Here is a 13,437-nt window from a genome sequence, read left to right as displayed (position 1 = left end):
CTGTTGCTAGAGGAATGGTGCCTTCAGCCAGCTGCTGGTAGCAGCCTGTAACTTTCAAAGATGGTTTGAGTTTCTGTGCAACTCATCTGTTATAGTGAAAGGTATTTCTCTTGTGTCCTGCCTTCCCTTGCTTCCTTTGAGGCTGTTTGACCACAGTGACGTTATACCTACTTCAGTGACACAGAGCCGGGGTGGTGGAAGGCGCTGCTCTGTGCCACAGTTTATTGGCATTGAGTTTTTAATGGAATGCTTGGAAGGGCTGAGCTAAGAAAGGAGAGGACAAAACGCTTCCTGTCATCTAAGGCTCTCTTGGACTGGGGCTTCCTTCTGGCAAGGGGTCACCAGCACCTCAAGTCACTGAGCAAAAGGGAAGAATGAAAGGAGCCATCAGAGAACTGGTGGTGCATGTTGGATTCCTAGGGAACGGGAGTATGGGGATGGAAAGGAGCTTTGGGGTGAAGAACTGATGTTTTTGCTGGGAAAAATGCAATCCAGATAACTCCAAATTTTCTGTGTAGCTCACTAAGGTATAGAGTGAAGACCCAGTGTTACTGGAGCTATGATTTAGATTTGTTACATACAGTTCTCTAGCCTGACCATACCAAAAACCAGTAGGTAGAAAACTCACAAAGAAAGTAACTATTGTGTCAGACTGTTGGTAACAGTGAGAGTGCTCTCAATAGGGAACTTTTCTGTTTCTGAGGCTTTTGGTAACTTCAGAAAAAGGACTGTCAACATGGGAAAAATATTTGAGTATTTTTAAGTAGATACTAATGGACAGTTTAACACAGTTTAAACATGTACTCCTTGTTCCTAGTGAGCGTGCTGAGATGCTGGAGCTGGCTATGGGGAATCAGGAGCTCTGATCAGCATCAATGGGAACCTCACTGCAGAGGAAGCGTGGGTAGCTCTGCTGCTCAGCAAGGCAGTTGGAACACTGGGGCTTTGTCTGCTGCAGGGCTCTTGGTGTTCCAGTGCTGTACCGTGAGTCTGTACCATGGTGCTGGGGTTGGCCACAAGCACAGTTCTCCTCCAGAGCAGGAGAAAGTGTGAACAGTCCGCACAAGAGCTTTTAGAAAGAGTGGGGGGGGGGAGAAGAAGGGAAAAGGGCTGATTTCCCAGTTTTGTCTGAGCCCTCACTACTTCCTTGTTTAAACTTATGGGGAGAGAAGATATTTATGTCCTTTGTTCGCTTTTTTGGGGGCGTTATGTGGGGGTGGTGGTTTGGTTTTCCTCTTTCTGGAAATGTCTCAGCCTCAAAATAGGAATGTGCCTGGAAGGGGGAAGGGCTGGGAGGCTCCTGAGACCAAACTGCTCCTGTAGCCACTGTGGTTGTCTCCTAGTTTGTGTGATTGCCTGCTGGTACTCCCTGTGCCCTGCTTTGCTGTTGGGAGTGCTTTTTTACAATGCAATCCATAAACAGGGAAGCTGTGGTTTGCTGTCGTGCGTGTGAACTCGAGTGGCTTCTGGAGTCAGCACATGTGTGTAAGATGGGGAGTGGAGAAGATGGCATGCTAAATTGCTTGGAAGAAGATTACTGGAAATGAGAAATGATGGTATGAATGACCTCAGTAACACAGGGGAAGGGTATGGGAATGCGTGCAAACAGTGTTTGTCTGGATTGCTGCTTCCCAAGCAGGGCTCCCCCTGAGTAAGGGACATGGCCTTACAGACAGCAGCTGCAGTAGGCTGGCTGTGTTACCTTGTCCTTGTTTCGTTTTCCTACTGATTACACAACGTTCTTCAGAACAGCTCAGCTTCGTCATCTGGAGAGGCTCCTTAAACAAGAGGGAAGAACTATCTGATGGTTTTCTTTTTAGAGATATAGATGGATGGATACCTGCTCCTGTGTAGCATCGACAGGACGAGAGGTGATGGCCTCATGTTGTGCTGAGGAGGTTCAAGTTGGGTGTTAGAGAACATTCCTTCTTGGAAGGAGTTGTGCTGCACTGGCACAACTGCCTGGGGAATGGTGGGGTCACCATCCCTGGGGGTGCTCCAGAGCTTTGGAGATGTGGCACTGAGGGATGTCAGTAGGCATGGGGGAGGGGGTGGGTTGGGGTTGGGGATCTGAGAGGTCTTTTCCACCTGGGAGATTCTATGATTCTGTGCTCAAAATGAGATGCTCACTAGTGAAAATCCTGAATTCTCTTTTCATTAAAAATAAAACACAAAGAAGGGGGGTGGGGGGTTGATTTGAATGGGTTTCCCTTACAGAATAAGGTATCTTTTTCCTGAACACCACCTATTTCAGATGGATTCTCAGTTGCTAGCCAAGTGTGTTTGGAAACAACCGCCTTCCCAGCAGCAGCTGTGAATGAGACCAGCCGGTGACTCTGAATATGGCTGAATTGCTGGTGGAAGCCCTTCAGCTTTAGCACCCCTTGGTCTCATGTTTGTCTTCTCCTGTGGTTGGGCTCCTTGCTGGCAAGGCAGGGTCTGCTGGCTGAGCAAAGGGAACTCTGCAGGAGTTTGAGTTGGCTGCTTCTGCATTTGTTTCTCTGTTCGGTGGCCCTTGATCTTTTCATCCTATCTGAATCTTATTCTACTTCTTTAATTTACAGCTGTGTTTACCAGTTTTTGATCTGGGTTATTAAACTAGCCATTCCTCCCTGGGGCTAAGCAGCAAATTGTGATCACAAAGAACAAACGCTTCTGTACAGCAGCACCGAGAGCTGGAGCAGAGCTCCATCACTGAGCACTGGGAGCCAGCAGCCACAGAGAGGTCAGAGCAGGAGGTGGCTGTGCTGGCTCTGTGCTTGCATTTGTCACATGCTGCCCAAGGGTCACGTGCCGAGGTGGCACAGCCGTGCACAGCCAGGCTGGTGGGACTGCGATGGCGTCTGTCACCCAACAGCAGATGCAGAAGGTAAGGGAGCAGCAGGCAGGGAACATACCTGCACCATTTGCAAGGCACGGGCGCTCCGTGCTGAACCAGTGCTCAGGTCTGGCAGAGATCTGCTTTGCACACACTTTGTATTCTGCTCAGCTCTGTGCATTGCTGTTCGTTCTGAGCCTTGGAAACCCGCTGTGGGTGCAAACTTGCGGAGGGCTGTATGCCCTGCAGAGCTCCTCTGAGAATTCTTCGGTGTCCTTCTGATTCCTGCTCAGCTGTCACTGCGAGGCTGAGATCTGTCCCTGAGGATAATCCCTGTGGTGTTCTATATAGGGAAGCAGTGCCAGCAGAGTTTGCCTCATTTCATAGAGGATTGTGTAGTCAACCGTGAGAGCCACCCAGGGATTTTTCCCTTAGAGAAAATCACTTTTTCTCCTTCTAGCTTGTAAAGGCATCTCCTCCTTGTTTGGAATGTGGAAATGAGTGCTCTGTTTGCTTTAGCAGTATATGTAATTTAGGTGTTGTTGCTCATGTAGCTAAGATATCCTTAAACCATGAAGACTCAGCAATACTATCTACTCTGGTTTCTGGGTGGGGAGGTGAAATGTATTCCCCTTAATTCTATGGGATCTGAGCCTGTTTAAGGACTGATCTTTCTTGGTAATGCCCCTCTTGAACTTTAAAAATAAAAGAACAACACTTCAGTTTTGTCATTTGTGGACGAAAGAGAAACATATCAGAAATAGCCCAGGAGGAGGGCAGCCACCCCGTGTCCCCCTTTCAGTTCCATGAGGATGGTTTCCTCGTCCTGGAGCACTTCTTCAGCCCAGAGGAGTGTGACAGCATGAGGAGCAGCATCCAGAGGATCCTAGATGGGATGGAGGTGCCACCACACTGCCGGACTGAGTTCTCCACCAAGGAAGAGGAGCAGCTCCAGGCACAGGTACCTGCAGGGCAGGGCTGGTCCCATGCTGCCCTGGGACAGAAGGGGGAAGGCATTGGCTTCCCAGCTTTCTGCTGGTGTTTGTTGGTAGTCCGTGTGTGCCAGGCTGGAGTCCTAGGGAGTGCCAAGAGGTTTAATGTTGAAAGAATGCATTCAGTATTTGTAGGAGTGATTTCTGTTAACTGTACTTTGTTTCTGCTGCTGCTTGGTGGGAAAAAGATGCAGGTGAGTGTTATCTGTGATTGAAGGTTTGGCTGTGTGTTCATGATGATGCTGTCTTTACTGGGCTCTTCTCTCTGACAGGGCAGCTCGGATTATTTCCTCACCAGTGGAGACAAGGTCAGGTTCTTCTTTGAGAAAGGTGTTCTGGATGAGAGAGGTGAGCCCCAAACCCAGTCAAGGGAACGTGAGGAGGCAGGGCCAGGTTCCAGCTCTGCAACCATCCCTGCTTTGCTAAACATGTTAAAATCTGGTTTTGTCTTGTAGGCAACTTCCTAATTGCAAAGGAGAAATCTGTCAGTAAGATTGGCCATGGTATGTTCAATTGGTCTTTTTGTTTTTTGAGAAGGATGGGCAAAAGGGAGGCAGTTCTTAGGCACTGGGATTTTTTCAGACCCACCCTCTTTAGTCTCCTAAATCTAAACCTTCCTGAGAGCAGAAGTGGCTTTGTCTCTGTTCTGTTTCTCACTGTGCCCCAAACACTGCAAACCTCATGCAACTCCTTCCTTTGCAACCTCTCCCATATTAAATTAATCTCAATTTCAGCTCATCAGTTCACTTTTTCCCTCATCGTTCCATCACTGCCTCTGCAGATGTCTCTGTGCAGCTCCTCACTCTCTGCTGCCAAAGTTCTCAGCTATAAACCTTTCAAAACAAAACCCAAAGAACGCTTCCAGGAGGCTCTTTGGTTGCACATAGCACTGAGTTACTGGTGTGCAAAGGTTTGGACTTCAGCCCTCAGACCTCTTGGGGTCAGAGATTGCTTGAGCAACCTCCCACTGAACTGCTCCCACTGCACATGGCTCAGACTGTCTCCTGCTCTCTGCACAGTTAAGCTGTTTTCTTCCTTTCTCACTGCAGCATCTTTTCTTATCTCCTTCTGCTTTCAGTTTGTGCCCTATTACCTCTCTCCCAGCCCTCCACTTGGGTTTGAATCTCTTTTGTCTTCAAACAATACGTGGAAAATAAGAGCAGGATTCAGCTCATTCCCCTGAACTTTGTTCAGATTGAACGTCACTGAGCTTGGAAATGCAATACGGAGCTCTCTCAGCACCCGTGTGCAGAGCAGCCTCTGCTGGGCTCTGTTACATTGACTTTTCCTCTGGGAAGTGAAAACAGTTCTGTCCCCTGCTGCCTCAGCACCTTCTCTCTGATTGATTCTCCATAATGAGTCTTTTTAATGGGGTCTCTCCTCGTCCCTTGTTCAGTGGCAGCCCTTGCTGGGCCTGATCGGCAAGAGGGGGAGCTGCATCTCTTTTTGCTTTGCATTTCCGTATATTCTGTGTAATATGCTTCATCACAACACTCACTTTTTCCACTCTTTAGTCTTCTAAAGAGGACTGTATTAACTCAGAAGGGCTGTGTCACCTCAGGCAGTCATTAAGGTTGGAAAAGCCCTCTCAGATTCCCAAGCCCAATCCACCCACCATCCCCACTGGCCACGTCTTGTAGTGCTGCATCTCCACAGTTCTGGAACACCTCCAGGAATGGAGTGACGCTGATGATCTGCTCCTGGGGGTGGGGTGTGGAAGTTCCTGGCTGCTTGGCTGTGCTCTTTGCACCTCATTGCTGCCAGCCTCTGGGCTGCCTTCTGTTACTGAAACCTTCACCCTGAGCCTTGTCTTTCCCCTTAGCCTTGCACGCTCATGATCCTGTCTTCAAGCAGATGACTCACTCCTCTAAGGTGCAGGTAAGCTGAGCTGATAGAGCTGTCTGACAGAAAACCAAATGATGGGATGGTCAACTTGAGTGTTCTGGACTCCTAAGTACAAAGTTTTTGAACGTAAAAGGACAGAATACCGATAGAAAATAGCACTTTGTCGTGTGCAGAATCAGCAAATGTAAATTTTGGGAAGTTTCTTTCCAGGAACTGGGGAGAAAACTAGGCCTTGAGAGACCAGTGGTTGTGCAGAGCATGTACATCTTCAAGGTATGGCTGCGAGCCTCCCTGCCATGGCAGGAGTGAAGCCAGTGTGACTCCTCCTCACGTGTCTCCCTTCTCCTTGCAGCAACCTGGCATCGGTGGGGAAGGTGAGCTTCGTGTGTCTCTGTATTACAGCACAGGTAGTCCTTCAGGATAGGATTGTGAGCAGGTAAAGCTGGCACAGGCTGCCCAGAGAGGTGGTGGTGCCCCGTCCCTGCAGATGCCTGAGATCACAGCTGGATGGGGCTGTGAGTGCTGATGTTGCTGTGTCCCTGTGGCTGCAGGGAGATGGCCTTTAGTTGTCCCTGCTACCTCAAGCGATTCCATGGCACGATGGGTGGTCAGGGCAGGCTGAGGAGCACCATGTATGCCCCCACCTCACAGTGCTGGCCCCAGGCACACTCAGATTCTGACCCTGCTGCTTTTCATCACAGTGACACCACACCAGGATGCCACGTTCCTGCACACGGAGCCCCTGGGAAAGGTCCTGGGCTTCTGGATTGCACTGGAGGATGCCACCCAGGAGAATGGCTGCTTGTGGTTCATTCCCGGCTCCCACACCAGTAAGTTGTGGCCACTCCTCCAGCAGAGCTTAATATAGCAATATTTTCTTTCTTTTTTTTTTTTTTTCCTGTACATGGCTGACAGTGCTTAGTTTTAAATTGAAACCAGGGCTATAGGGTGAAGAGGCAGCCCTCCTGGTGCTGTATTTACTCCAGAACCTGTGAGGGTGAGGCCCATTGCAGTCACCCTGCGTCTTCTGTGCTATTTCAGAACATCACCCTGCAACACAAGCTCTTCTTTGCCAGGCTCTGAGATTCAGGTTCTTAATGCAGTGAAGGTCTGGAACTACTGACTTCTTTCTTCTTGTGGTGATATGTGTCATTGCCACCTGTCGGTGCTCCTTCTGTACTTCTGACTGCAGCTTTGAAAAGGTTCATCGTCACCTGGACTGCAAACTGTAATTCTCCTTCTGCCCTCTGGAGTGAGAATGCACTAACAAACCATTGCTCTTTTTTTTTCCTGCTTGCAAAACTGCTTCTTTTCCATGCTGCATCCCATTCACAAGGATGCTCTTTTCCCCCTATGCCCATGACCTCTTGGCAATATTCTAACTTCCTCTTTCACCCCAACCACCACAGCATCATTTCTGCAGTCTCCTGCCTTTCTCTTCCTCTAGGACATACTATTTGACTTCCAATGCTGCTCACCTAAGCATTTACTCGGTAATTACAGCTCTCTTGATGTTTTAAATCACTCAGCCCTCATACACTTTGGAGTAGGTTGTGCTCTGACAGCAGATTATGCTGTCAGGAAGAAGACATGGATGACAGTTTGGTTTTGGGTTTTGCATAAGTGTTTGAGCATCGTGTTCCTACCAGGCTGTGTTGAGATGCACAGAGCCAGGAGGGGAAGCAGAACACAGCTGATTCTCACTTTCTGCTACAGCTGGAAAATCCCAAATCTTTGCATGCTGAAAAATCCCTGAATCACCAAGGAAAGAATCGAGTACATTAGCAGCGTTGTTCCTTTAAGTGCCAAAAGGAACCGCAGAGTGTTTCTGGGCTTGTGCAAAACAGAGCTGGCATTTTCATTTGTATGGATGTTTGCTTATCTGTGGACGTGCAGGTGGGATCACCCGCAGGATGGTGCGTGCAGCCCAAGGAGCCTCGACGTGTGTGGAATTTGTAGGGTCAGAGCCGGCCTACGATGACAGCAAGTTCGTACCTGTGCCCATAAGTAAAGGTAGAAGCACCTCAGAGAAGGGAAACACAATTGCATTTCAACAGCTGTACTTTGCTTATGTCACATTTAGCACTCACGACTGGGAAAAAAAGCAGTCTGGGTGTTTCTTCCAAACAGGTGGGCTCATAGTCATCCATGGAGAAGTCGTCCATAAGAGTGAAATGAACAGCTCGGGGTTCTCTCGCCACGTGTACACCTTCCATGTGATGGAGGCCAAAGGCACCAACTGGAGCAAGGAGAACTGGTAGGGTTGCTGTGATTCTTAGACAAATGTTTAATGAAAGCTTTTAAGTTGTACCCTGGTGTATTTGCAGACTTCTTACAGTCATGTTCAATAAGCATATTGGAGGAAGGGAAAAATTCCATGCTTGGCAATCTTTGCTGTGCTTCTACTTTGCAAAATATGCAACCACGTGCCTTAGGGATTTCTTTCAGGATTTCTACTAAATTTAAAATAAAACAGCGAAGTGCCTGAAAGACAGAACTGATGACTACAGGTGTAACTGGTGTTCAGCCTGAGGGGTTCTAAAATGCTGACTTCTCACTGTATCAGGTCTTGCTGTTGTTTGAAACGCCCTTTGGGTGCAGCAGTATTGATTGCTGATTTAATGGCCCAGAACTGGAGTAGTCACTGCAGTTTTGTTTTTTGCTCTTCCTTACCACCTAGGCTCCAGCCAACTCCTGAACTGCCTTTTCCACCGCTCTACACTTGACATTCACGATTGGCTTCTGGAGTCAACTGGCTGGTTGGTGTTCCCATGATTGCTTGTCTGTGTTCTCTATAAGTGCAGTTCACTAGATCAATGCTCAAGATATAATTATCCACTGTGAGCAAGCTCCCTTCATGCAGCTGAATCTGCCTGCCTTCAGTAGAAGCTTCTACTGCAGGATGAGCCCTGCTCTGAGGATAGTAGCCCAGTCCTTTTGGTGAGGAAATCTCTTCTGTCTCCAGAACAGGCCATTAAGGAGTGTTCCACCTTGACCATGGCAATGGTTGAGAAGTGTTTCTTGTTGTAGAGCTGTAGTATTTTAAGTCGATTAGTGCTTGGCTCTGTTCATTGGCAGTGCAGGTGAATGTGTTGTGTGACGGTGGCAGCCTTGGGTCTCTGTCCTATTCTTTGAATAGTAATAAAGACAATGCTACTGTGGGCAAAATGAATCAGGGAGTCTACTTCTTTAATTCATCGCTCTTCTGGGTTTTTCTTGCAAATTGCAGCTGAATGTTTGATCTCTAGGCTTGATTAAAAATATCGACGTTCTTAAAGGTGTTGAAAACATGAAAACAACAACAAAACCCCTCGTGATACATCAATAAAAAATCATGAATCTTCATTTTAATCTCACCCCTTTTTTTTGAGGGTGTCACGGTGTGATCTCCTCCCAACACGTGGGGCTGCAGCACAGCTCTGTGATGATCTGATTGAGGTGTGTGCACCACCATAACTGCCCAAATCCCAACAAAACCAAACCGCAGCGAAACCTTAGGAACATTAAGTAACTTCAGTTGCATCAGGGGCAAGCTCATGCCTGTGTGCTAAGCTGAACAGAACGCAGGTAGCATTTCTGAAGGAGTTGCAATAGATGGTATCTCTCCCAATGTACACAGAAGGTCATAGATGGGGACAAAGAAGTAGGAGAGACTGTAGGAATGAAATGCTGTCGTGGGTGTGATGTAATCACTTTCAAGCAGTCATGGAGTTGTGTTTGTAGCAGATCTGTGGCTGAGTAACATACCCAGCTCAATCCAGCCAATTTGGGAGCATAAGTCAGGATGGACTGAGGCACTCCAGCTCCTACGTAATATTCCACACTTATTTAAATTTACTTTTTGAATGCTTGGTTAAATGGGCACTAAGTTTTATCTAGTTAAAATGAGACAGAACCAGAGTGAACTTAACAATAAGTAAGTTGTTAGGGAAACAAGGCTCCAATTCTTAGTGATTCACTCCTCTCAGAAATGTATTACCCATCTCTAGTGTTGGTTTGATCATCTGATTTGTGAAATAGTAGAATTAAATCTATGGTAAGAAGAATTTTTATCCCTTTGGGCATTGCCTAGCAATGCAGAATATGTTCAATACAGTGCAGAGCTCAGGCTGGCACAGTGGGAATGAGGCTGGCGAATGGCAATAGCAGCAGCCTGGAGTTCAGTTCCTGCTGTGGTGTTTCTGGGATCTCTCCCTGTGCTTTTCCTATGGTTTGTTTCACAGTTGTGGGTGGGGATGGAGGGGGAAGTGACTTCTTGTAGTTTTGTGCTGCTTTGGAGGTGAAGGCTGTGGGTCATAGTGGAACTTCTTCTGTATCTTTCCATTACTAGAGTTAATCTCTTAGAACAGTGCCTGCTGCTGAGCAATGATTGTCTGGCCTCTGCTTATATGCACCATTATCTGCAACTTGCAAAATATCTAATTCATGTGGATGAACAGAAGCAAGAAGCTGGACTGAATTTGCAGGTTTTACAGTTCAGTGTGAAGGAAATGCAGCCTAATCTGAATTGTTTTTTTGCAAACGGTATCTGTCCCTTATTGCATTATTAACCAAAACAAACCCTGAACAATTTTGGCACGTTGGGAAAGGCAGGCTCAGGTGTGGAGCTGGGCCCAGGTGGGGGATGTTGAGCAATGCCACCTCCTTGCGGGTCCTGACTCGTTCCTGGGGCCTGATCTATTGGCACAGAGCATCACTTCTGCTCAACCTGTGCTCCTAATAAGCAGTCAGGACTGCAGGGGAGAATTGTGTAAGGAGTCTGGGGCAGCACTACACCATTTCCAAAGTGTACTGTGGTGCCTTTTTGTGGGGAACATATTGTCAGAACGTAACTGCATCCTTCAAACCAGGATCCTGGAAAGCAAAGCTTCAGCTCAGGCAGTTCTTGGGGAAATGGAAGAGGCAGAGAAAGCACAGCACTTGGCAATAAGGGACTATCAATGCAGAAGGGCTTAATAGATTCTCCCCTGTGATTTTTTTTTTTTAATATGACAAAAATCAACTTGTGCTGTTTTAAAAACTACAGAAAAAAAAACAGACTGAAACAAAACTTTTATTTTAAATAGATTTTTTTTCCTTTGTTTTTAACAAAAGAAAAACACTGTTTGGATCATCTTTCATCTGTGATTGATGTGCATATATTCAGTTGCTGCTTTTTTCTAGCAGTGGAGAAACCTCTATTCTTGGAAGTGCTTTTAAACCATAAACATGATCTGGAGGTAGAGAGGTAACAACAAATTATCAATTTGGGTCGTGTAAGCTTCCAAAAGAGAAACTAAGCTCACAGACACCAGAATCCAGGCATAGCTGGAGTTAAGGTTCACGCTGCTGTCAAAGATCAGAATAAGAGCCACAGCAATGATCTGAGCGAAAACTGCTGTCATTGTCCCTTCAAAGGTCTTCTTTGTGCCCGGCCATTTGATTTCCCCCATGGTACTGCCAAAAACAGAAGCCATGGTGTCTCCTACCCCTACCGCAAGCACCCCAGCGTAGGGCACCAGTGCTCCTGCCCCAGACAAGGCACCTTTAGGGGCACAAGATCTGGGGAACAACCACACTGGGAGGGACATGCCAAGAAGAAGGTAAATGTGAGTCAAGATTAGAGGCCCACTGTCTCTTTCATCCAAGAAGAGAGACAGCAAATAGCGAAGAGTCTGACCAAGCGGTTTGATCCTGAAGTACCGAATGTACTCTAAGAATATGAACGCTGCCAGACACAGGACTGCAGCAACATGGAGAAGCTGGCGGTCATAAATTAGTCCAGGAACGTACGTTGCTACAACAATGAAATGGAAATACTTCCTGGTTATGGTTGAGGCCTGGTGTTTTTTAGATTCAGACGATCTCTTGGCATTCTGGTAGAAAACTATGCCACACGCTGAAGCAGCCAAAAAAGTCCAATATATGAGCAGGTAAACCCTCGTCTGTGTCTGAAACAAAAACTGGAGCAGCCAAAACAAAGGGTTCCTCCGGATCAGTCGATAAAGCCAAGGCATGATGACCCCTAAGCCTAGCACTGCTGTCATCATGTGGAAAAACATGGAGGAGATCCACGTACCTGAATCCATGAAAATGAAGAGAACAGTGAAAAAAAGCCCAAGAATAATAACTCCAATAACTGCCACCAGAAGGAAGAAGTCTATGGGTTCACCTCTGCCCTCGATTACATTCAGTGAGCGTTTAATGAGCTGATTGAGAACAAAACTTATACCTCCGAGAACTAGCAATGCTTCTCCAGGAGTAAAACATCGAGGCAGCAGGTAGAGCAAGATCATACTGAGGTAGACAAAAATTAGCAGCACTTCTAGGACCTCTATCACTTCTGAAACAGTCAAAGAGTGCTTCATGGTATAGATAATTATACTGCCAGCAACACCAGTGAGTATGCAAGTGTTGGTGGGCACAGGTTTTGTGATGCCAACGGCAATCACAGACAAAAATAGAGCAACCAACATGCCAGTGGAAGCTACAACTATGCCAAAGCGTTCAAAGTACACGATACCAGCAGCCTTGCACCTCTCCTTCATTGCTATCCCCAGCAAGGGGATGACCATGCTGACAGGCAGGAGCCCACTGTTTGCTGTGCTGCGGAACTGGAACACAGCCCCCCCCTGCTGCAGCAGGCGGTCCCATTTGAACTGGACATAGAAAGCCTGGATGGCAAGAGCTACAGCACACCAGGAGTAGCGGTCCCACACCACTGCATGCACGCACAGAACAATGCTGAAGACGATCAGGGATTCCACCAGCACTGGTTTGTTTAACATGGTTCCAGTCCAACGTGGCTTTGGCTTTCAAGATCTTTGTTATGGGTCCTGATCTTCTCAGTAGTTGTCCACTAGAAGGAATTCTCTTTCACACTACTGTGATTCCTATTGAAAACAAACAAACGATGAAAGCAACTATTGGAAAACCAGAAAAACTGAAGCTTGCTTGCAGCTGTTTTGTTCGTAAGCTCAAATTAGACTGATGTTATATGCCAGCTATTAATCAGAGATAAGAAGGGATCAGCCAAAACCGTTATCCCCACTTGAGAATCCAAGCTGAGCTGGCAGAAGCCAACTGCTCAGTATGTGGATATTCAGATACTGCAACAGAAATACTTTAAATTTCGTCTTCGACTTGAAATATGAAGCAAACAAGCCACAACTATTCCCAGATGGCTTCACTGCAGCAAGCTGCCAGCTGGGCTACAGGACACGGAGCAATTTCACCACCTGCGATGCAGATCTTCTGTTCCAGTTCTCAAAATCTGCTGACGTTCAGATTTGCAACATGAGGTATTTCACTTCTGTGTTACTTTCTGGTCCCTGCCAGATAACCCTGCCGGTGCCTAAGGGGCAGGACAGAGGGGAAAGGCTCCTCAGCGCAGTGTGTACTGCTGGGCAATCGGCTAATGGCTTTAAACTAAAGTACGGCAGATTTCGAAGAAACCGTTAATAATGAGGGCGGCGAGGCCCTGGGAGCTGTGGATGCCCCAGCGCTCAGAGCCGGGCTGGACGGGGCTTTGGACAGGGCGGCAGGGGCCCGGCTGCTCTGGGCTGGGAACCTTCCTCACCGCTCGACGCCCTCCGCCGTCCCCCAGACCCCGCTAGGCCCTGACAGGAGGCGCTGTCCAAGGCTCTCCAACGGGCCGCGGCCTTCCCGCTGCCGCCCGGTCCCCGCGGCGCTCACCTACCTGGCAGGACGCCGCCATCTTGGCGCTGCCGCCCGTCACATGACCCAGCGAAACGGGGAGGGGGGGGAGCGGAGGCGGAGCGGCCGCACCACGTGATGCCGGCG

The 13,437-nt window shown here is 47.8% G+C and overlaps 2 protein-coding genes across 2 annotated transcripts; one reads left to right on the top strand and one right to left on the bottom strand.

Moving 5' to 3' along the window:
- The first annotated feature begins 2,282 nt into the window (after positions 1-2,282).
- PHYHD1 (phytanoyl-CoA dioxygenase domain containing 1) lies at positions 2,283-8,827 on the top strand. The gene is made up of 11 exons (XM_042878710.1): positions 2,283-2,869; positions 3,621-3,779; positions 4,083-4,158; positions 4,266-4,313; positions 5,633-5,688; positions 5,866-5,928; positions 6,008-6,029; positions 6,357-6,485; positions 7,552-7,668; positions 7,786-7,912; positions 8,336-8,827. The coding sequence occupies exons 1-11, from the start codon at positions 2,837-2,839 to the stop codon at positions 8,379-8,381; spliced, it is 876 nt and encodes a 291-aa protein (XP_042734644.1). The 5' UTR covers positions 2,283-2,836; the 3' UTR covers positions 8,382-8,827.
- A 1,865-nt stretch (positions 8,828-10,692) lies between these two features.
- DOLK (dolichol kinase) lies at positions 10,693-13,387 on the bottom strand. Its single transcript, XM_042879084.1, has 2 exons — positions 13,334-13,387; positions 10,693-12,527 (listed from the first exon to the last, which is right to left on the bottom strand). The coding sequence occupies exon 2, from the start codon at positions 12,420-12,422 to the stop codon at positions 10,851-10,853; it is 1,572 nt and encodes a 523-aa protein (XP_042735018.1). The 5' UTR covers positions 12,423-12,527; positions 13,334-13,387; the 3' UTR covers positions 10,693-10,850.
- Between the last annotated feature and the right edge of the window lie 50 nt (positions 13,388-13,437).

Source organism: Lagopus leucura, unplaced genomic scaffold (genome assembly GCF_019238085.1).
Source record: "Lagopus leucura isolate 7727_CA_CO unplaced genomic scaffold, USGS_WTPT01 Super-Scaffold_100022, whole genome shotgun sequence".
NCBI lineage: Eukaryota > Metazoa > Chordata > Aves > Galliformes > Phasianidae > Lagopus > Lagopus leucura.
This window is presented reverse-complemented; position numbering and strand designations above follow the sequence as displayed.

Coding starts and splice junctions, on each gene's coding strand:
- PHYHD1 (XM_042878710.1), top strand. CDS start 2,837: ATGGCGTCTGTCACCCAACAGCAGATGCAGAAG. Junction 4,159..4,265: donor AGGTGTTCTGGATGAGAGAG/GTGAGCCCCAAA, acceptor TTTGTCTTGTAG/GCAACTTCCTAATTGCAAAG. Junction 6,486..7,551: donor CATTCCCGGCTCCCACACCA/GTAAGTTGTGGC, acceptor GTGGACGTGCAG/GTGGGATCACCCGCAGGATG.
- DOLK (XM_042879084.1), bottom strand. CDS start 12,422: ATGTTAAACAAACCAGTGCTGGTGGAATCCCTGATCGTCTTCAGCATT.